The sequence below is a fragment of the Trematomus bernacchii genome, unplaced genomic scaffold, assembly GCF_902827165.1.
Source record: "Trematomus bernacchii unplaced genomic scaffold, fTreBer1.1, whole genome shotgun sequence".
NCBI classification, from domain to species: domain Eukaryota; kingdom Metazoa; phylum Chordata; class Actinopteri; order Perciformes; family Nototheniidae; genus Trematomus; species Trematomus bernacchii.
In genome coordinates this window covers 1,277,415-1,301,798 of record NW_022987342.1, presented here as the reverse complement: position 1 = coordinate 1,301,798, position 24,384 = coordinate 1,277,415, and the positions used below count along the sequence as shown (strand labels likewise).

General features: G+C 41.6%; 1 protein-coding gene across 2 annotated transcripts; it reads right to left on the bottom strand.

The window, feature by feature from the left end:
* Positions 1–355: 355 nt before the first annotated feature.
* LOC117482442 (protein Dok-7-like) lies at positions 356–24,127 on the bottom strand. Of its 2 annotated transcripts, none has more exons than XM_034130541.1 (13): positions 24,046–24,127; positions 23,888–23,933; positions 23,029–23,126; positions 21,730–21,880; positions 18,889–19,089; positions 12,125–12,244; positions 9,372–9,479; positions 7,461–8,401; positions 4,130–4,201; positions 3,905–3,950; positions 2,764–2,898; positions 2,405–2,605; positions 356–1,569 (listed from the first exon to the last, which is right to left on the bottom strand). In XM_034130541.1, exons 1-13 carry the CDS (start codon positions 24,097–24,099, stop codon positions 1,379–1,381), a joined length of 2,364 nt encoding a protein of 787 aa, XP_033986432.1. In that variant the 5' UTR covers positions 24,100–24,127; the 3' UTR covers positions 356–1,378. The 2 variants fall into 2 exon arrangements, with proteins under 2 accessions (XP_033986432.1, XP_033986440.1); XM_034130549.1 differs by having other exon boundaries at positions 2,432–2,605.
* Between the last annotated feature and the right edge of the window lie 257 nt (positions 24,128–24,384).

The following is a 24,384-nucleotide window of genomic DNA, read 5'->3' as shown; positions in this document are numbered from 1 at the left end:
CTAATGAGAGGTCTATGAGAAATGTCTGGCTGAAAAGGTGGCGTTGCTACCAGAAAGAAAAATTGTGTGTGGGTGTTTTGAGGTATGGACAGTCACTCTGACTGTCCATACCTCAAAACACCCACACACAATTTTTCCAGATGATGAAGTTTAGCTGCAGGACTACTTCATCTTGTATCGACAAACATTCATCTGCCATTATTTGTAAATCCTAAATCAGATAGACTGGTACTACTGTAGTAACTCATACCTAGGTGGACATATTCCTACATTAGCTGAAAAACAGTTGCTCCCTGGCATGGTCCGATCAATATCAAATGAAGAATGTTTTGCAGATTCAGGTAAGAAACCTGAACATTTAACAGCATTGTTTTAATAAGTGAGATACAGATGCTGTCAATATACAAAGAGTAATATCACAAAAATATACATTTATCGACGTGGCATAAATAAAAGCAGTTACTATTTACAAGTCGTGTAGAGGAGAGCAGCCCCTGTAGTGACTGTAAGAAGCTTTTTGGTGAAGTTTTTCAAACTCTTCCTCTTGTTTCTCCTCACGCTGCTGCTACAGCTACCATAAAAAGAAATTGGCGCCAAACATCGGACGATTTGTCATGATGATATCAGGAGGGAGGTGATCAACTGGAACACACACAATGCTTTTCCCTTCATCAATCCTGACCCGAAGCAGATATTGATTACTGTGATGAATAATGCTCCTGTCCTGCCTGGCCACACGGGCCTGTTTAATGTGATCTGCACCCAGACGTTACTCTAAACTGCTTATTTCAATCGAATGCTTTAAAACTCTGATGTGGAATGATAGCCGAGCTGGGACTCTTAACGCTCAATTGTAAGGCGCTTGATCTCGTTGATCTCTCACTTCTTGTGCAGAAACAACTGATCGAGCCACGCCCTCGCAGTCTGAAGAAATCTAAAAATAAATCCATCTCAACACATAAGAGATGCCAAGCATAGCTGCTCTCTCCTATCTGAATATCATATTAGTGGTAAACATTTGTGTTTGGATGCAATTCACTCAAAATTAAGGCTTTTATACCAACGCTCAACATTCACCTGAGAGGACTTAAAAAAAGCAGTTTATCCTCCTAACTCAGCAGATATTAAGTGCCATGCAACAAAAGGGAACAGTCCTTGGGTAAACGTCTTCCAGAAATTCAATAAATCACTCATTTAAAAATATAAGAACTTTAACATAACACTAAACACATCCAAGATGGCAGCTGCATTAGAGACTTCCCAGACATCTTTTTCTTAGTGGAATGGATTGTTTGTGACAGTATCTGTACACTGGCACAACTGTGGGTGTGTTAAGTACAACAATTTGTTTGATTAACTGCAATTAAGCACTTGAGCACTATTCAGAGAGATGCAGAGAATCGGCAGTGAAACTGTTTTGAAGTGAGTTGTGGCCGCTGCGAGTCAGTTTGGTGGCCCTCTCCAGCTGACTCAGCCTGTCCTCTCGGCCCTGAACATGCTCCGCCCCCACTCGCTGAGCTGTTTCCATGGCAGCGATGTCGAGGTGGGCGTACCTGATGGAGCCCTCTTCTGGTTCAGGACATCAGCGACAAAGGGGGAGAAAAGACAAGCCGTTGAACTGTGTTTCTACTTTGAATCAAGTGTTCTGTAAATTGAAGTTCAAATTCATCACATGCAGGAACACATCAATCATTGAGATGCATTGTGAATTAACTGAAACATACACAGTTTTTTAAGAACATTTTTTCAAGAGTATTGCTGGATTATAACTCTAAACCGTTAAGAAAAAGACCATTTTAAGGTACAATCTCGAGGGTCTCTGTTTTGTTCCCTTTGTGAATCTTTGAGATTATACCTTTAGGGTGCTCTCTTCAACTTGCCTATTCAGAGCTTAACATTTTAGGACATTTAAATTGTTGTAAATTGTTTTGTCACTTCTGTAAATTGCTTTTATTTTTATTTTTTATTTTTTACAGTCCAGTAACTGTGACTTTACAACATCAATTAGCACTAAGAGATGGTTTCATTCATGTGTGTTTTTCATGAATAAATGGGTTCTTCCTTTGCCTGCAGTGTAGTGACCAGTTGGGTCTTTTCTTTCTTGCAAAGAAAACTTTTATTTCTTCAAATAAAACCGACGGATATAGAGGTAAGCAGGATAATAAGCAGCAAAAGCAGAATGCTCTAAACCAAACCAAATGTAGGAGGAAGAGTGTTTTGTAGGTTTGTCTATTTCTGTGGTCGGGCATTTGAAGGAATTGGTAAACATGCTGATAATTAAAATGTGAAGGCTGTGTATGCTCAGAATGCGAAAAGAGGTGAAGCTGTGAGATGCAAAGGCTGACTAAAAGTCAATCCGATAGAAGCAGGAAAAGTCAGATCTGAGAGGTCTGGGTGTTCTTACTGGGTCTGCAGAGCTGCAAAGAGTTACCTCTGACAGCTGAGTGGGGGTCCTGCAGATCCAGCTCCGTGTAGAGCAGCTCTCTGTTAGTGCGAGCTGGCAGGGGGCTGATGGGGATGTTAACATAATTAACAGTGCTGTCAATATGGTGCCAACTTTCCAGGGATACCGACGGAGGAGCTTGGTGGGCAGACTGGATCATACCTGAAGGAGAATCAGAAAGGACAGCTGTTGAACTTATGATATGAGACCGGACGAGCACGATTAAGTGTCAGTGTGTAAACAATGAGTTACTCTTGATGGAAAAACACCAAGACAAATGTGACATAGGATGTTATATATTTGATAAGTGATTGTGTTACCCCAGGCTGATGTTGGTCTCATGGCCACAGGCGGAGGCGGGGGGGCAGAGGGTGGCCGAGAGGACCCCGGTCTTCTCGGACCTTCACACTTATCACCAACGACATCCTGCTCCTCTCTCACACAGAGAGGATGATCTGGTAACAAAGTTTTGAGATGCAAGTAAATTAAAGTACAAAGTGAAAAGAAAGTCATAGTTTAGTATTCTCAAAAATTAAAGTCATAAAAAAGTATGTCGGAAATAGTGTAGAATGTCGAAAAATAGGTCAAAGTGTAGGATGTCAAGAAAAGTTTAGAATTTAGAAAAATATCAGAAACAAATAATAGGATAGTACATTGAAGAAAAAAGTCTGCAAATAGTATGTCAAAATAGATCGTGTAGCATCTCCAAAATATCAGAAAAAAAGGGGCGTAAGTCGGTACCAAATTAATAAAATAGTTTGACAAAAATGTGGAAAAACGTAATAATATTGTTTGTCGAAAATATGTCCAAAGCATGAGAGAAATTAAGTAGTGCAGTAACTTGAAAGAATAGGGGGAAAAACGAGATAGTATAGCATGGGAAAATAAAATAGTGAAGAATGTCAAAAATATATCAGATATAAGAACATAACATAGTACTTCAAAACTATAGTATGGTACGTCGAAAAAGCAGGAAAAACCTATTATAGCATGTTGGAAAAAACTGGGTATGTTTGAAAATGTGAGAAAAAATGACAAACTGCATAGTAAAGTATATGTTGTAAATATGAGAAAGAAAAGCATAATATAGTACAGATCTACAAGAAAACGACATAGTATAGTATGTTTACAATTTTTGAAAAAACTGCATAGTATAGTGCGTCGAAAAATATCTAAAATAACATAGTATGTCAAAAATATTAGAAAAAACTACACGGGATATAATAATATAGTATGACAAAAAAGGTCATAGTTGAGTTTATCATGAAAAAGTCAATAATACAGTTTGTCCAAAACAGAAAGACATAGTATAGTTAAAAATGACATAGTATTTAATTAAGTAAATCATAGTACAGTATGCTGTAAAAAAGGTATGTATAGGTATATATATTAATCAAATTCACTGTGTTACTTTCCATCACTTATTAGACCCAGCCAAACTTGTTGCATTCACAAACACACCTTGTGTATCCGCAGAAGGTGAGGTTTTTGATGGTGATCTGGCAACCTAGAAAATGAATAACAAAACCATTATTTCATATCTTTTTGTATATGTATAACACTTTTCATGAATAAAGCGTAAAGAGTGTGTTATTTCTTATTTTAAAATGCTAAATAGTCCTGTTTTAAGCCTATAGAAGCTTATTTTTTACAACTCCTGGATCCAATAACACAACAAATTCTTACCTGACTCAAGCATCTGTTCCTCGCTGAACGCCACTGCTCTGGTGTAATGTAGTTGTCCAAACCATGACCGCACTAGAAAGAAAAGAGTTTAGCGTGTTAATTGAATTTATCCGAAACATTCAACGTTCATTGCTACAAAGAAAACATTTTCAAACTGGGGAGAAATTAGGTATGGAGAGGAGACAGACAGAGAGGCTTTGAAGAAGACTGATAAGTTAAACAAGGAAGAGCAAGGGCATGAGATGAAGGAAAACATTTTTGATATAGAGCCAAGATGACAGAACTGACATTTTGAGAGGTAGACAAAATAAAAGGCTGGCCTAGACATGAGACATATTTGACAACGTGTCCTAAGTTACCCTTTTTTCCTACTTCCCAATACAGCTAATATGCAGAAGGCTCGTGCCTCAGGAATATTTTGTCCCAAAGCACATAATACAACTTGTGGACTGGGGCATCGTCTCATTACCCGACATGAAGGATTCACGCTTTTTGCAACATTGAACTGCTGACACTACAGAGTTGAGAAATGACGAATAAAGGAACTCATTATTGTTTCATACAACAGGATTCTCCTCTCTGAAGGTTTCCGTCCGTTTCATCACTACTCATTAAACTTTCTCCGTCCCCTTTCACTCTCAATCTCTCTTCTCGGTATCAACATGATGTATAACGAACACACACACTCCTACACAAGCTGTCAGGACTCACAAGACACGCTGCTTCCACTCCTGCTCCTGATAATTCACTCACTACGAGGGAGGAATCGCTTTTCACAACCCATCAAAAAATAAATTAGATATAATGTGTTGAAATCTCTTCTGAGGGCTTTTGGGGTTTCAGACAAAGGTATCAAAGGAAATACAAAGCTGGCTCTGGATAGGTTTTTGATGTAAACCCACACCTAACTTTTTTTCTTGGTCTGGTGTTTGATTGTTGGACTGGAGGCTAAACAGCCCGTATGGAAGAAACAAGCTGTGATGGAAGCCTTCACATTACACTGCAGTACAGTATGAGTCGTGTATGGTCTTAAAAGCAAGTTTACAAATGTTTTGTACCTCCATATTATACCCAGAATAAATAGCACGTTTATTTTATGCAGAAATGATTGTGTTTACCGCTTTTCTGCCCCTGTGGTAAGCACTGCAGCTTTTTCAACATCCCCACGAGCCAGTGAGGCATTGACTATGAAACACAATCACAAAGGCACCCAAGAGAGTCATTAGCTTGAATTGCAAGCAGAAGTGTGTGTGTGTGTGTGTGTGTGTGTGTGTGTGTGTGTGTGTGTGTGTGTGTGTGTGTGTGTGTGTGTGTGTGTGTGTGTGTGAGAGTGTGTGTGTGTGTGTGTGTGTGTGTGTGTGTGTGTGTGTGTGTGTGTGTGTGTGTGTGTGTGTGTGTGTGTGTGTGTGTGTGTGTGTGTGTGTGTGTGTGAAGAGGCTGAATAATTGCTTCTGCAAAAATTCTTAAATATGGCAAGGGCAGAAGTTAAAATAACAGCTCAACAAAGCTGACTAAAACACACTTAATAGGCAATTTGCTGAACAAACTTCAAAGATTACCAAGTTTAGAAATACTCTCATTCAGTTAAACTAGAAACTAAACAAGCCTCAACAAATTAGTATTTAACTCAACCTTGATATGTATTTCACAGGATGCAGCTTACCAATACTGTCATGCTGAATACAGATTCTTATTTCAGGCCTTGTTGGGCAAAAGGATTTAAAGTGTTTTGAAAAGTTCGCCCTTGAAGCATTTAGAGGAAAATCTATCTTCAATAATTCAACACAGGGTGAGTAATTCATGTAGGCTACACATGATATCTTAGGAAGAAATTCCTTTATTTCTAAATGGAGGTTTTATATGGGCATTGAGCTATACATTCCAGATTTAGTCTTCTACAGTTTTAACCATGTTAGCAGCGTAGCTCTATGGTTCTTCTCTGACTGTCGACTGTTTTCCAAACTGAACAACACTGATTCTTTAACTTTCATCTAGGCCCGTCATCATGCTAACATGCTAAACTATAATGCTAATGATGTTATCTTCCAACACAGTCTCACGGCATTTCGTGTTATTAGTCACGAAATTAATTTAATCTATTTTTTCGTGTCACACAGAACGATTTTAAATGCAATGTATTTCTATTGGTAGTATGTTTCGTGCCTGCAACACGTCTTTTTGTCCGGTCGGGTCTTGGAAGACCAGAAGCTGTGTGGTTCATAAAAACATGTTCTTACTCAATATCTTACCCTAAGCCTAACCCTATCCCTTTTATTTTAAATTGTATAATGTCTGAGTTTTTTTGCCGTCAGTGAGGAAAAGAAATGGGCTCAGAGCCTCAGAATACTGAAATCTGTATTTTATGTCATCTTTTTTTCCTTCTAATTTGTTATTATTTGGTGCAGGCACGAAACATACTACCAATATAAATACATTGCTTCTAAAATCGTTCTGTGTCAGAATACTTAAATCTGTATTTTTTTAAATGTCTTTTTCCTTCTAATTTGTTATTATTTACATTGCTTTTAAAATCGTTCTGTGTGACACGAAAGAAATGGCGAAATCGTGTTGGTGAACACGAATCAATAGATTAATTTCGTGACTATAACACGAAATGCCGTGAGACTTCTTAACATCATTAGCATTAGGCTCCGCCTAAGCACCGCCGCACCTAACATTCAAATGTTTGAGTGATCTTTGTAAGTATTTGTGCATGTTAGCCACAGGAGGGCTTTTAGCTTAATACTAATGTTAGCATGCTAAGTACAAGCCTTACTACACAGCTAGCATGGCTTAGGACTCTTGTTGTGTTAGTATCTCCACCAATTATTCCCTAACAGAGTGCACCGGAACGAACGACACTATCATAAACAAATGCCCACACACACACACACACACACACACACACACACACACACACACACACACACACACACACACACACACACACACACACACACGCCCTGGCGACAAGACATATTCTTCATAAAACTAATAATATGGCGTAATAATCGGGCAGTTCGATGTGTTTTACCATAAGAAAGTATCTCGTGCGAACGAGAAAGTATACCCTAACCCTAACCCACTAAATTAAAATGTGATTAACCAAATCGCCTCAGTTTTTGCCTCTAGTGTTAGGGGAATGTTTTTAAAAGCGGATTTTCTCTGCTCCCACAGAGATATTTGTGAATTATTTATAAATGATCCACTTCACAAAGAGGGGTTTTCATTTCAAACATCACATCATACATTATTTAACAATGCTCCCCCTGATGTGTCATAATCTACTAAATTGGCTGACTGGTTTATTGATTTGAGAGTGTGAGAGTACCTGAGTTTCTCCACTAACAGAGCCTCCAGGCGGCAGCAGGGGTCTCGGTGTAGACCCCCCCTCACCCTCCACAGGGGGCGCCCTCTCGCTGCCCCAGGAGTGTGAGCGCTGCATCATGGCCTGACGCTGCGTCCTGCCTCTTGGGGGGCTGTTAGTCAACCTTTGACCCTGACTTCCCCTGGCCTCCACACCTCTCCTGCTGTCCCGGCCCAGCTCAGGGGGACCTTGTTGGAGGGAGGGTTCCCTCAGGGACAGGCTCTGCAGCAGCCTCCTGGGGGTGTCATACCACAGGCGGAGCAGGCTGGGGATCTGATAGTCCTCGCTGTGTCCCTGGGACGCACGAGAGCTAGATCTGGAGGTGAAAGGGCACGAGGAGGAGGAAGCAGGCTCTGGGGTAAGGGTGGTCTGAAAAGGAGAAGAAGGAGGAGGAGAGATGGGAGGCGGAGGAGGAGGTGAAGAAGGAAGGTAAGGAGGAGGTGAAGAAGGGGGGTGAGGAGTAGGTGAAGAAGGGAGATGAGCAGGTAAGCTGCCCACAGAGCCAAACTCCCCCTCCCCGCCCTGGCTGGCCATGTCCAGACTCCCGGTGTATGAGGAGTAGCTCCCTGAGTAAGAGGACTGGCTTCCTGCTGCTACCCCAATCCCACTGTCCAATGAGCTCTGCCGTCCACTGTCATTGAGACCCCGAAGGTGGAGCTGGGCGGAGGGGGGGCGGGGACCGGAGCTCCCCATCACAGCAGCGAACAGCCGGTCATCAGAGCCGCTCAGGGCCTTCAGCGTGGAGCAGCTGGAGGCCGTATCCGTGGAGATGTGCGGTCGAGCTAACGGCTCCGCCCTAAAGGAAAGTCTGCTGCCGTAGCTCGTATCTGATTGGCTGGAAGAGGAGCTGGAGATGCTGCTTTGGTCGTCTCCGGCAACAGATGTGCTGCAGCTGTAAGTGGAAGCTGAAGAAAGAGAGACAATTATTAGATCCTGATTACCCAGTATGCACAAACACACACTGAAAGACATTAATCAGTCACCAACCAAATGATTAACTACGATGTTCCGAGTATTTAATAATTCATATGTAAATTGTGTACCTAACTAAGCACTGGGTACAAAATATTATGACAATTTGAAAACTATTTTCAGTCAACGGCTCTCATTTTCTACGGTTCAAGTATTTTGCAATAAAGGCAGAAATCATGGAGTTGTTTTTTTCAGAAATGTTCTGTAAGCTGTTCAATCTGTAAAAATGAATCATGGGTCCTTTGAGCCTCTAAACCTCACCAATGATGATTCATACACACACGTAGTTATGACAAAAACTTTCCCAGAATGGACATATACATTTGGAACAGTGATTAAGCCTTTGTATGCTTAGGCCCACACAGAGTGTAAATTAAAAATGCCTGTATGATAGCATACTCCAGACCTAAACTGCATCAGCATCTGAAGGTCCTGAAATGATGAGTACTATCCCTCTGATACATTACAGGAGCCACTGTGAGTTTACACTCAAGGAAGGACATTGTGAGCAGGCTGAACAAAATATGACTTTGATGTCAAGAGCAGTCTGCGTAAGTCGAGTAAAGTCCCTCTCTTTGAAATATAGGTTTTGATGTTGTGATGTTAGTTGATGAAAGTGTGCATACTGCAAATATGGGCACACATTTTTCTGTCCTATGTTATGCATTCTATGTATCATTTTTCATCCTAATGTTGTACTTTGTTGTACTATAACATACTTTTTCTTGGCATTTGTCTCTGTTTTTATGATCATTCAATGTTCCCTTAATGTAAAGCACTCCACGCTAACTTTCTTGCATTAGAGTTGCTAAACAAAGTATTTTTGTTATTAATATTACAGAGTGCTCATGGGTTGTATATTGGATATATAACCTATAGGGTGCATTTACCAGTATAACGTACCTGTGCTGCTGGCTAGGCTGCATTGAGACAACATGCTGAGTCTCTTCTCCAGCTCGGACGCCTCCAGGCTGAGACGCTCCTCTGCTGATGCTGGATCAGCGTTGGGATCTACATTTCATATAGCGAGCACACAAAAAAAGAGAGAACAAAAACATAAGACATTCAGAATGTTTCAGCAAAACAAACCAGACGTGGTTAAATGCACACATGTTGTGCATTCAAACTGTTTTCCCCCTGTCCATCATGTTTTCTGAATTATTAAGTTAAAGAAGTGAGTTAACATTTGAGAACAAATTCTTATATTTCTAAAGTTAATGTTCAAAAGTAAAGCTCGCTACTGAAGGATCTTTTGTGTACTGAAGATGTTACTTTGACTTTAGTCCAAATCAACTTTGGAATGAATGTCTTCACTGCAATTGTGAAGGTGTACTGTGAACAAAGATAGAAGCAACATTTCAAGGGCAGTCACAATTTACTCATTTTGGCAATAAATATGAAAACGTGTCCTTGAATGTCTTTCAGAAAACATCGCACAAAATCAGGCCAGAAAACTCTTTTGTATCTCAATACAAAAGGAAACTTAAGGACAGAAATGTTGTGAGTGCTACTGGATGCAATGCATCAGCCTCCTTTTTAAGATGCAGTGTGTGTGTGTGTGTGTGTGTGTGTGTGTGTGTGTGTGTGTGTGTGTGTGTGTGTGTGTGTGTGTGTGTGTGTGTGTGTGTGAGTGTGAGTGTGTGTGTGAGTGTGAGTGTGAGTGTGTGTGTGTGTGTGTGTGTGTGTGTGTGTGTGTGAGTGTGTGTGTGTGTGTGTGTGTGTGTGTGTGTGTGAGTGTGAGTGTGTGTGTGAGTGTGAGTGTGAGTGTGAGTGTGTGTGTGTGTGTGTGTGTGTGTGTGTGTGTGTGTGTGTGAGTGTGTGTGTGTGTGTGTGTGTGTGTGTGTGTGTGTGTGTGTGTCCAACTGTTATACCCGCTTGTAAATTGAACATCTCCCAGGAGGTTAAAGGCCCCGAGGCTATCTGTTGGAACGTCAATTTAGTGTGAAACCCTGCCAATTACACACTTAATGCCTGCTATATATACATAGTGTGCGTGTCTTTGTCAGTGTGTGTGTGAGCAGTGGGTAAGGGTGTGTGTATACTGTAGGTGTCAACGCCCTAACCCCTGCATCTGTGCCTCTAGACCGCAGCAGCATATGCTAACGCTAAGATGCCAAGTTTCTTCACTACGCTATGTGAGGTGTCAGCTAACATTTGCTAACGTTAGCTCTGCGCTAATTATAGCTTCTTCACAGAACTGAATGCAGTGGGGTGACGGTGGGCCTCAGCAGGCTGACGCAGGTTGGCTGAGAATAAATGTTCAGGGTGGCTGAATATTAATCTGGGAGATTATCAAGGTGGATGCTGTTTATTAATATTTTCCATATGATTTTCCATCAATCTGACTGATTATCACTCAACCATCAACCTATAGAGCTACACACACCAGCAAATATGTCATCATGTTGATCGGCTAACTGTTTCTTTTGAAAACTACAAATCTTCTATTAATACGCATTTAAATAATTAAAGGTAAGAGCCTTCCTTTTTACAATATGTTTTTTAAGCTGTTGGACCTATGACAGACAATTACAGAGATACGAGGAGTGAGGCTGTGTGTGTGTGTGTGTGTGTGTGTGTGTGTGTGTGTGTGTGTGTGTGTGTGTGTGTGTGTGTGTGTGTGTGTGTGTGTGTGTGTGTGTGTGTGTGTGTGTGTGTGTGTGTGTGTGTGTGTGTGTGTGTGTGTCTGTCTGTCTGTCTGTCTGTCTGTCTGTCTGTCTGTCTGTCTGTCTGTCTGTCTGTCTGTCTGTCTGTCTGTCTGTCTGTCTGTCTGTTGTTGTTGTTGTTGTTGTTAGTAGAGAACTCCCTCAGGAAATAAAATATTCTACTAAGACAAACGGACAGAAAAGTTACTCTATCAAGATAGTGGAAATGTGAAAAAAACTTGGTGCAAGTTAAAATATTCAGTATTAAACGTTTAAATAGTAACTGACTGCAGAAAGTGTTGAGTGCAGTGAGCTAATGACTTCAAATGGAGAATAATGGTCTCTTTGTGCTTTATATTACACTATAAACTCTAGTAATTGTAGACATTTTGGCACTAACACCTAATCTATTTGACCTTAAGCATTACTAAAGTTAACCTAACAAAAAGTGCAAAAAGTCCAGAGCCAGGACAAGAACACGAGGCCTGTGTGTATTTCAGAGAGGAGGGCTCGTCTCTGAGTCTCCTCTGAGTTGTCACATCCTTGGAATGTGCCCAGTACAACTGTTCTCTTCCCTATCTGTCACCAAACCCTCCGTCTACATATTTATGGCTTCAGAAATGCCTGTGAAATTAGCAGTACGTTACAATAGCACACAGGTCACACACAAAGGCACGACCTCAGAATCCAAACGGTGACCCTCGGGGGGTTTTAAGCATGTTGTGATTCTGCTAGCTTGGCGCCTGACACAAATGCTAAACATGCACACTAAACAGGCAGTAAACCTTTAGAACGGAAGTCACGGAGTCACATACCACCGTGACTGATTTCACCATTTTCTTATTAAACAACTAGAAACATTAGTATATCCTAGAAATACTCCTGAGAATGTTCTGTATGCTCCTCATGAGTTTTTGCAGGCATATTGTGTGTGTGTGTGTGTGTGTGTGTGTGTGTGTGTGTGTGTGTGTGTGTGTGTGTGTGTGTGTGTGTGTGTGTGTGTGTGTTCACCTGGCAGGACAGGTCGCAGGCCATGAGGGGTCCTGCTGGGGGTGATGCCCTTCACAATGCAGTCGAACAGGAAGCTGATCTGCTCTCCTTCTGAACAGGACAGGAAGAAAACACCGGCCCCTGGAAGAAGGAGAGAAACGCACAGCACAGTCAAATAGAGACATACGTTTATGATCGAGAAAATCAAAGAGAAAATCTATAACCATGAATCCGTTGTCATTATATACAGCAGAAGAAACAAAACAGTATTATAGTAAATGCTAAAATACGGAGCAAAACCACATTTTGAGCAAGGCCAAACAATATTCAGTGAGGTTCAGAATGGTGTTGTAAAGGCAAAGCTGTTCTTTGACGATGCACTTCTTCTAAAGGTTACATAAAACGTCTCTCAATTCAGCCCCCACTTTGCTATCAGGCCCACACAGAAGTGGGAGACAAGCAAAGAAAAATGATCATAAAACGTCAAAATCTCTCCTTGCCAGAGATATTGAAAATATGTCACAACGTAAGCCATTCCTCGGGGGTTTGGTAAAAATAATTTGTTCTTATGGAGCTGAGTTTTCAGCACATTTAGTAAAAAAATGCTGAGAAAGCAGCATCAAAAATGTTGCTCTTTGTTTTTTCATCTGAGTCGGTCTCTAGTAACCCCAGTCAGCAAAGTGTCTTTGCTCTTTTTATTAAAAGCTGCTCTCGCATTAAAGAGGCCCATTGTGCTTGTTTGTGTTCTCCCTTTTCTGTAGTGTGTTCTATAGGTTGCATGTAAAGGGTCTGCAAAGGCTAACATCCATAACTTATTACAAATACAAATATGAACCTGGACATTTGCATAATATGTCCACTTTAAACAACTGAGCAGTATGTTAGTATTCAGAAAATGGTTTTAAAATGATTCCATTTGTCACAAATAACATTTAGTAATTGTGTGAAGATATCTACCTACCTCATCTATCAAATTAGAATGTTACATATTACTTTGATTTAAGTCCATTTTAAAATCTCAGGAGGACAGGGATATTTTGCATTCAATTGAAAAGTAATATTATTTATTCCTTATCATTTTCATGTTGTTTTTATTATGCTACAATAATGAAAAACTTAAGATGATAAAGTAAATAAACAACATTTTGATTTAGGGATGGTTTGCATTCATTTTCTTTTAAGACTTTTCCTCAATGGTGGTCAGAAAGGTTTGTGTGCTGCACTGAGAGACTTTGTAAAGTATGTGTTCGATGCTGTTGAAATTGGTTTAGAGCAACATTTAGTTCTTCAAGCTGAATAATTGAGGAGATTTTTTCGCTTGAACCATCACTGAGCATTAAATGCAATGGAAACCTGATAGCTCCACTAGCTGTTATGCATTAGAGTATTTTCTTGAGTCAGTGAATTGCTCAAGCTGCTTATCAACTCACCGGCTCAGTGACACTTTCACAACGGGGGGAGATGCAGTTTGTGTAAGTCTATTAGCTGGGAGTGAACTTTAGACCTCATAAAACTCTACAAAACAACAGAAAGAAAATCAACAAAAGGTAAAGATGTCCTTTTAAATCCAAACAAGTTATCTGACCTGATTGAGAGACGAAAGAAGTTGGCTCTTGTTAATCAACACATTACACGCCCTCTGGAAGCCGTTCTGAACCGCTTTCAAAAGGGTACGAGGTACCAGACTGTATCTACCATCAGGGAGATATGTGGATATTTAGCTGCTAAACGCCCCACTATGTTCAGTAGCTAGCTTGCCGCTAACTTGCGTTGTCTGTCATACGGCAGGTAGTGTACTGTGGAGTCTCGACTTCTCCTAATGTTGTTGTTGAAACTCTTGTTCAAAAAGTTATCAGATCAAGATATTTCTTGGCAATATTTCTGTTAGTGCAGAGCTAGGGGAGTCATTTGCATAGCTCTTTCTACATTTCTCCGGTGTGACAAAAAGCATCTTCAGAAGACTTGAGAAGCTTTGTCTCTTCACGTGCAATTTTGGAGGGAAATGTAAGCCTTTGTGTGGGAATGTCATCGTAACCTTTTAAACAAGGGACACATATTCTAGCATTAGAGAGAAAATCCCTTGTATTGGTTTGAATAAAACAAGCTGTAATTTTCAATTTCTGTAAATTGTAAGGGCATTGTCACTCGTGTTTTTGTAGATGGCGAGTCCTTAATCTGTCATGTCCTCATATATTTCTCACAAATACGCTGAGTTCTGCTGCATGCCAGGTCATCTTAGAAGAGGCCAAACTCTTTTTATATTGAAAACAGAAAGAAGCAGCTTTCCTGTCAGATTACAGCAGGCAAGCAACATCTCTGCCTTTGTTAAGCTGTGTTTCTATCAAATATTGTGCAACTATCTACGGCTACTATAATGACATAATGACTTTTATAACAGAGGACTCAACACCATTTTAACCTCTGTGGGACATTCCCACCCTAATGTCACATGGCATTAAATAAGTTGAAGTTGCCTTTTACTTTGTCCGTCTACAAACTTCCTGATCAGGATGAATATAGACAGTGTAATGACAAACATCCTCACACGTACGATACTACAATACGAGGTGTGAGTGTGTTAATGCCTGCCTAGAGACATGGAAAGATGGCTGACATAGCATGTCATCTTAAAGTTGCTTTTATCTAGATCACAAGGCTTGACAGCTATCCAACCTCAGCAGAGGATCATTCTTTATTGTGTCCTCATGGGGAGTGTGAGCGAACCTGATAAGCCAGAAAATACCTGCCTAGCTAAGAAACGGCTTTGCTCAAAACATCATCGATTACAGAACGCTGTGGCCTCATTATCACATCCAATGGAAGCAGGAGGACTGGTATCAATAGCCGCGTTCACACCGCAGTACTTTTCCCACTTTAGTTCCGCTATATATCCGAAATGTTGCGTTCACACCAAAAAGTGAGTGTGTGTGTGTGTGTGTGTGTGTGTGTGTGTGTGTGTGTGTGTGGTGTGTGTGTGTGTGTGTGTGTGTGTGTGTGTGGTGTGTGTGTGTGTAGGCTGTGTGTGTATGGTGTTGTGTAGGTTGTGGTGTGTGTGTGTGTGGTTGTGTGTGTGTGTGTGTGTGTGTGTTGTGTGTGTGTGTGGGGGTGTGTGTGTGTGTCGGTGTGTGGTGTCGGTGTAGTGTGTGTGGATGTGGTGTGTCGGTGTGTTGTGTAGGTGTGTGTGAGCGTGTGTGTGTCGATGAAGTGTGTGTGTCGGGTGTGTTGTAGTGTGTGTGTGGTCGTGTGTGTGTGTATTGTGTGGTGTTGTGTGTCGGTGGTGGTGTGTGTCGGTGTAGTGTGTCGGTGATGTGTGTGGTCAGGTGTGTGTCGTGTGTGTGTTCGTTGTGTAGTGTGTGTGGTGTAGGTGTGTGTGTGTGTGTGGGTGCGTGTGTGTGTTGTGTCGGTGTGGTGTCGAGTGTGGTTGTTTGTGTGGTGTGTGTGTGTAGGGTTGTCGAGTGTGTGTGGTGGCGGTGTGTGTGGTATGGGGGGTGTGTGTTTGTGGTTCGGTGTGATGTTGTTGGGGTGGGATCGGTGTTAGGTGTGTGTGTGTTTGTGTGTGTGTGGTGTGTGTGTGTGTGTCTGTGTGTGTGTCGGTGTGTGTGTGTGTTTGGTGTGTGTGGTTGTGTGTAGGTGTGTGTGTGTGTGTAGGTGTGTGTGTGTGTGTGTGTCTTGTGTTGTGTGTGTGTGTGTGTGTGTGTAGGTGTGTGTGTAGGTGTGTGTGTTGTGTGTGTGTGTGTGTGTGGTGTGTGTGTGTGTGTGTGTGTGTGTGTAGGTGTGTGTAGGTGTGTGTGTAGGTGTGTGTGTGGTGTGTGTGTTGTGTGTGTTGTGTGTGTTTTGTGTGGTGTGTGTGGTGTGGAGGTGTGTGTGGTGTGTGTCGTGTGTGTGTGTGTGTGTCGGTGGTCTGTGGTGTGTGTGTAGTGTGTGTGTGGTGTGTCTCGTGGTGTGTGTGTGTGTGGTCTGTTGTGTGTGTGTGTGTGTGTGTGTGTGTGTGTGTGTGTGTGTGTGTGTGTGTGTGTGTCGTGTGTGTGTCGGTGTGTGGTGTGTGTGTGTGTGTGTGTGGTGTGTGTGTGTGTGTGTGTGTGTGTGTGTGTGTAGGTGTGTGTGTGTGTGTGTGTGTGTGTGTGTGTGTGTGTGTGTGTGTGTGTGTGTGTGTGTGTGTGTGTGTGTGTGAGTGCTTGTCGGGTCACTGTTGGGTCTGTCTTCAGCTCTGCAGACAGAAATGGTTTGATCTGAGGCACAGCTGACTTTCATAGTGCAGCTGCAGCAGGGAGCACATGGCAGTGAAGGCTAATGTATTTTTATACAACAGCATAAGATGACCGAGGCACCCACGACTGATTTACTCGAGCAACAGAACTCTAGGGAAATTATGGAGTTGGGAGGGTATTACAACCATATTGACATTGGTCCAGTGTCAATTTGCATGTATTCTAATATTTTGCATGATTTATATGTTTTGCATGATTTATAAGTACCCATGTTTTATCTTGTTACATTTTCCCCCAATGCAGCAGCTGCACATTAGCCATGTCGCACTGCTTTTTCTTAAAGATAAGTGCATGGAGACATGTTTGCAAAGTTTTTGTGGAAGCAGGTGTGTAAATGCGCAAGAGAAATTCTGCCTTGGATGCCTAGCACTCGTATGTCTCGCATAAACTCAAGAATTACAAATAAACATGTTAAAATGTAAGCGAACACTTTGCATTACCTCGCACTCATGCAAGGAATTTCACTTCCCAATTTGACTCTCACATCTTTTTCTATCTGTCACTCTGTTCATGCAGACACGCCAAGAGGGCCTCCAACTGCCCCGGCGACTGCTGGGTAATATGTCGATGAGCGGAGGGAGAACACTGTGTTACTGCGGTACAGTCAGCTGGGGCTATGTGATTGGCTGAGTGACCCCTTCAGGGGAGGCTGGTATTTATAGCTGCTGTTCATAAGAACAGTGAAACCAGAGCCTTTGGCCCTCGTGGTTATTCCTGTAGGAGCCATGAGACTGTGAACACACACACACACACACACACACACACACACACACACACACACACACACACACACACACACACACACACACACACACACACACACACACACACACACACACACACACACACACACACACACACACACACACACACACACACACACACACACACACACACAGACAGACAGACCTCACATTGGTGCATTCAGGAACTTTCTCCAAACACTAACACAGCTGTTTAGTGAAGAGATCTCCCTATCATGAGAGGTAGAAAATAACATATTTTCTGGGATTTTAATAAGATTAGGAACAGAGCAGATTTGTCAATTTAGTTTTTCCAACAATGAATACTTGAACACCGTCCCATTCAACACTTGTCTTGCTTTCCCAATGACTCCCCACATCACACACACCCGTAAAAAACATCAAACTGCCTCGCATTCTTTGCATTCATGCCGACATCAACTGGACATTCAGAAGATACCTAGACCTAAGCAACCAAACAAACTCACACACACACACACACACACACACACACACACACACACACACACACACACACACACACACACACACACACACACACACACACACACACACACACACACACACACACACACACACACACACACACACACACACACACACACACACTGCATTTTATGGTGGGCAGGCGTGCAGTACAGTATGGTGGGTTCACACAGACAGAGTATTTTCTTATATGGATGAGGTAACGTTATAAATTGTGTTGAATCACAGGTTTCTTTAGGATTCTGTGTTAAATGACAGATCTATCAACCTTTAAGGAGCACTAGAGTGAAATGAAAAGGAGTTTCTTATTTATCCAATGAAAGCACTTTAAAAAGTGTAATTTACACAACAGCGCTGCAGTGGTTGTTTATCACACGGACAAGTTGCTGGTCCAGCGAGTTCTCGGTTGGTTAGACTTTAAAGTTCTCTCTCTCTCACTCTCACACTGAACATCAGTCTTTGAATGGATTTTGTGACCCCTCCAGACCTGCTAATGAATGGATCTGTTTTCTCGAGTAACAAGCGCATTTCCAATATTTGAGGGCATCTTTTAACCTTTAATTTATGAGAGGGAACGAGCAATTAAAATCCCAATGTTTATCGAGTAAGAAAATGTTGTTGCTCTTTCAGAAGTCTCAGGTTCAGATGATTTATTTGGGAAGATTTGGTTTGCAGATAAGAGACAAGCGATCCATTATGATATGGGATTTGATGTTTCCATTTGACTGCTAATGCAAAATGCTAATGGTGCTTCAAATGATAGATTGAATATGGGTGATGAAAAATAAATTTGTGATTTAATAACATATTTCAAATATGACGTTAACCATTGCTATCTTTCATCATTAAGCTGCAGCATGGCTCTTGCAGGATGGACACTAACCTTACGTGACCTTGGTTTGGTTAGTTACCCATACATAACACACACTGCAATACCACTGCTTATGTGCAATATTCACTCTATTTTTCACCATTTATTCATGTTTTGACTTGTATATTTAATATTTCCATTTCCTTTTTTAAATGCTGCACGATTGTTTTACCATGGCTGTGTATTTGTCTGATTTGTTTGCCTTTAATGCTGTTATTTTGTAAGGATTTAGAGGATTTCTGATTCTGATACAACACACTCAGGGTATGTGAGGAGCTGCACATTGGCCAGAGCTGTTTTTAAAGTATTAGTGTTAATGTGTTGCCCTTTTTGGCTGCAGGTCACATGTCTAAATTCCCACAGCAGTAAAAGCCTCTCAGTGTAGGGATTACTCACAGTATCCACAGCGAGTCCCCCCCTCGAACACAAAGCCGCTTGGCACCGCTCCATATCGACGCAACGCCGACAGCTTCCAGTGGCCGATGATGACAGGAGGGACGCCTCTGGTGAGGACCAACAGGTCGTTGCACAGGTGGAGGGAGGCGGGGCCGCTCTCCAGCTTGGTGCCTGGCTCCACATTCACACACAACCTGTGGACTGAAGGAGAGAACAGGGTAAACGTTTGAAAAAGAAGAGTGTGTGTCAAACAGACAAATGACGATAAGTGAAGTATCGTTGATCATAAAGCACACAAGACACATTTATCTCACAACAAATGAGGTGAGATAATAATAAAAAGCCCACAGAGCGTATCAAAAACACATGACATTAACACACATGTACAGTGTCACTGATGGCTGTTGTAATGAGGATTAAGCACTGCTTTAAGCTCTGCTGCCTGCAATTTGTCACCGCTCAGTTGGTGCAGATGGCCCTTTTTTGGTGCAACGGTCTGTCTCCCCCTCTCACAGAGAATCACATAGAGTATGTAAATGTATGTATGTGCTTCACCGCTAATATAGGAGATTTTTAAACAAGTGATAATGACAGGAAATGAATAAGTACAAACCAATCATTTTAAAATGTAAAGAGAAAGCATTCCAAATCAGTGTTTGTGATCTGAACACTTCTCCTCACTGCAGGACAGACTGAAAGGTTCTGCTAGAGCTCCTCTGCTGAATGGTTTGCATGGAGCTAAACATTTAAAGATGTAGCTGAGGGCAACAGCGTGTGGTGTGTTGGTGTGCTGATCTGAAGCAAGCGCTTTTCTAGCATAATGAAATGATGTGAAACCAAAGGCTGCCTTGAAGAAAAGCAATCAGTCTGCATTGGTAAATGTTAACAGCAATGTAAAGTGTTCACAATTTGCAATAAGGGCACATTAAAGGGAAATGGTTTCCACATTGGGGACAAAACTGCAGGCATGAAATAGATTTTTGTCGGGCAAAGAAAACAGTAGGGTATAGAGATAAGTGTATGTGTTTAAAATGATTCTCAGCAAAAGGAAGCAGAGCAAGAAACTGTGTTTCTGTAGTTAAATTGGAATTCTTAGCAGTGGGTTTTATATTGGGAGATAAAATATTTATTGCGCTGTGGGATTTATTCCAACAGTCAGGAGAAAAGGAAAGAACAAAAGAAAAGGAGCTGGGAAGTGTTCTCTGTTATGAACTCTTAATAAAAGCAGAAACTGCTGTTTGTTATGCCACATTCAAATTGGAAGCAAACGCTTATGCGAAATAAGATAAGGGTAAGGGTGGAGGTGCAGCACAAGACATTTTATTGTTCAACTCACATTTCGGCTATGAAGTACAGCAAAAAATCGGACTGTAATTATTTTTAAATATTCATGATAATGGACATTTTTCAATAAGACAATTTTAAATTGCTTTTAAAAAGTTTAGACAGAGGTAAAAAGTGATTTGTAAAGGGCCAAAGTTAGAATTATAAAACCATTGCAAAACTTATAATTGAAAGCCGGAGATTTTATTAAGAGATAAAGTGCACCATTAAGCTGTTTGGCATGAGCGCAGGTGGAAGAGTTCGAGTGAAAGATGGTATCATCAATACAAACGATTGACTCTTTTTTTTTTACTTGCTTCAGAGCATGCAATTCTACACCTAGAATAATATCAAGACAATCTTAAAGGTAGGGTAGGTAAGTTTGAGAAACCGGCTCGAGATCGCTAGAATTTGAAAATACACAACCGGAGAAAATCTGCCACTTCCTTACAGAGCCCCTCCTCCAACACACACGAACGCGCACATGACCAATGAGGGCACGAGATAAGTTTGTGCACAGATGGAAGGCTGACAGGCAGGTAGGCCATCCAGTTATTTTAGCCGGGCCGGCTAAAATGATTGGTCGTGCTTTTTACAGTATTACGGCTTCCACAGATGACATTTTTTTATGGATTTTTTGTCAAAGCACTTAAGATATTCATTGCTATCGGGATGTTAAGAGCATTCCATGGAATATAACAAAAAGTGTATCTCGAGCCAGTTTGTACACCTTTTTCCCTCAGCTCACTACTTTCCACTGAACACAAAGTTGTAAAGTTGAGACAGCAGATCCTGCAGATAAAGAAGAGCCCAAGTGATGGAGGACAGATTTTATCTTCATCTCTTTGTTCCCCTTTGGCAAGGAACCTCCAGTGAACTGTGTTTTGCAGCCTGGTTACACACAGTATATACACCTTGTTGCCAACCAATTACAAAGGATTAGAGAAGTTCTTACCCTGCATGCATCCACATTCTGGATTTAAATGTAAAGGCCAATAACAACTGGGTCATGGAGGTCATGGAGCATCGGATGTCACTTTAAACTAACAATACTGTAAGGAATGTTCTGCTCATGATCAAAACAATGTTTGCTAGGTGGACACAGGATGGAGAGGCTACAAGCTTCCTGCTAATGTTAGCTAAGCTTGATTCTCTGATAACTTAAGATCCAGACGTCAGATCAACAAAAATATTTAATCCAGTTCACATTTAAGGTTACAATGGTCCAAGAATGCAGCAGTGTATTGCGAAAACATGGCTTAAAAGTTGACAGGGGACTTTAGAGCTTGATGAAGCAATAGCTGAGATACTAATGTTGATTCAAACACGCCTTGAAAAAAATACCAAAACAGGCTGATTATCATTCCAAAAGAAACCTCCTCTTCAGCTTTAAGCAACTATCATGGGATTCCTCTGATAACTGCAGCTTACTGAGCCCACTTCCCCCTTGCTTGAATCCTTCACACACACTTTAATGTTACTCAGGACTGTGACATCCACACAGGCCGCAGCACTGACCTTCTCCCAGGCTGTAGCGGATGCGAGTGTCCCAGGCCAGCAGGGCTTCTCGGCTGTTGAAGCCCAGGACCAGCGTGTGTGCCAGGCAGAGGATGGAGAGGCTGTAGGAGACCCCGTCGTACCCGGGGCCCGGCTCCACCCCACAGATACCCTGAGGGGAAAGAGATAACCACACTTAGAGATTAGTTTGTTTATTCTCTTTTACTCTGTATTATTTCCATGATATCAATGTTGAGTCATTTATTAATTTGTATCTATAAAATAGGCTCAAGATGTTCAAAAAGGTCTTTATTTTTCTCAAACTGCCTGTGCTGCAGCACCTCTTTTCACCCTCTGTCTGAAACCAGAGCCCAGTCTGCTCTGATTGGATAGCTGCCGGCTCTGGTGTGATTGGTCAAATGCAGACCATTTACATGCACAAAAACCTACAAAACACACTACAGGAAAGGGAAAACCCCAAAAAGCATAATAGTGCCCCTTTAATATATACCTACATTTGTATATTCAAACATTAGACGTTATGCATATTTTAATATTAGAAGGTCCTTTTCATGATAGGAATCATTTCAGTAGGTCTTAGGTCAGATATCTCTCCTTGAGTCAGGTCATTCTCTCCCAAGTATAGTCACACACACAGAGCAGTCTACCCAAGCTGATAGTGGTTAAGACTGGCACAGTGCTCTCTTTGCAAGGAACAGAAGATAGAAGGTCGGAGACAGTGATTATACAAAGTCTTACGTCTAAGATTAGTTTGACCGATAATTAAGGAGTCATCGAAATCAGTCATCTTCAGATAAAGAATCTTATGACAGGCCGTGTTTAGGAGGAAAATTGACAAAGAATGGATGGTGACATATAATGTGACTGGACTCTTGTATTCGCTTGTATCGTATCTTCTGTTTCTCCTTGGCCAAGCTTTTTATTAAACCCTCAGATAGTCAGACATCAGTCTAAGATCAGATCAGCTTATTTGTTTTCCAAAGTCTTATCAGCCTAAATCAAAAGAGTTGGTTAAGGTCAGGTGGGGGAACTATTACAGCAGAAGGAATCGTTCCTCTTTGCTTACTGTTGGAAAATTGTCCTTTTTTTTGTTCTCTTACAATGTTTTAAGCAATGGTTATAATTTCCAAAAGTCACCCTCAGCTCTTATACTCTCCATCTATGTGGCATTCACTTTATTTGGACTACCCTCTGTAAATGTGGCAGCAGGTGAGAGATGCAGTAACATTAAAAAGCTGTAATAATTCTGCCCTTTAGATCAGAGGCAAAAAGCCTTTGGTGTTTTGCGTCTGAACGTACCTCCAGGTTTACATTGAGCCTCTCCTTGTGACCGCTGCCATTCTCCCTTTTCCCTTTTTTCTTCTTCTTCTCTTTGTACACCAGCAGAGACAGGCAGTCTGAAGCAGAGACAGAAAGATTGTTTAAAAGACAGACAGGCTTTAAAGTCCATTTTGAACATAATAGCACAATGTAGAATAACAACGGAGTCCCTTTTTTGTAATCCCTGCTGCCTATGTTTATTGAACAGCTGCCATAACAAACCCTAAACTATGAAGTGATCCACTGGCACAGCTGATGATGAATAAAGACACACACTATGAACACACACATTGTAGCCTACAATACATTTTATACCTAATTTCTTCAAGGGCAGCTTGCTACAGCTTGAGTCACTTGTTTATGTATGCAGAGGGGCACAGTGTGTCCTCCACACAGCATCTCAAGTGAAACTCGATTCTGTTTTGAGACATGCTGTTAGCAGACAGAGACCTCTGTCAACACTTTGGCAATGTCACACTTTACGTTTTTTTAAATGAACCTGGAATCAAACTGGCACCAGAAAGATATTTGAGGTCCAGACAGTTCATTTGAAGGGTGCAGGAATTACTAATTTGTCTGAACATTTTAAAAAGTGAAGTTGGTCATTTCAATCAATTCAGATGCGTGCCATCCCCACATATTGACGCGGATATGATGCGTTATGCGCTCCTGTGGCGCACAGCCAAGTGACCAATCAACACGTTGTTATTAGTTTAACAGCGGAAAAGCAGAACAGATCAGTGCTAAATGACGCAGATGTGATGATCTCTGTGTAAATGTGCGCATTTTAAGTGGGAATGATATGACTCTAGTGGTTTGCACCGCCTCACATGCCTACCTGCGACCGGAGAGGGCTTCCGAAGAACGACGCACCGACTCTTCCACTGTGAGGGAGTTTAGAATCAATACATTACAAAATGATTCCTATAGGTGTTGCTAAAGTATGGAAAGACATGTTGAAGTTAAAAAAATAAGAAGAATATTGGAGAAACTCACCTTTTTTCCATCCCTAAACTTTACTTGTCCCTCCGCGACAACTGTATCCGTCATCTTCTGTCATGGTTCCGAGCAGCTGGGTGTGTGTGTGTGTGTGTGTGTGTGTGTGTGTGTGTGTGTGTGTGTGTGTGTGTGTGTGTGTGTGTGTGTGTGTGTGTGTGTGTGTGTGTGTGTGTGTGTGTGTGTGTGTGTGTGTGTGTGTGTGTGTGTGTGTGTGTGTGTGTGTCAGATCAGAGAGAGAGAGAGAGGGGAGGTAACTAACTTTTCAAAATAGCCTTTACAGTCCTTGCCCCGCCGGCAGACTGCTCCCTTTCTCCCCGACAATCAGACCCCCGAGGC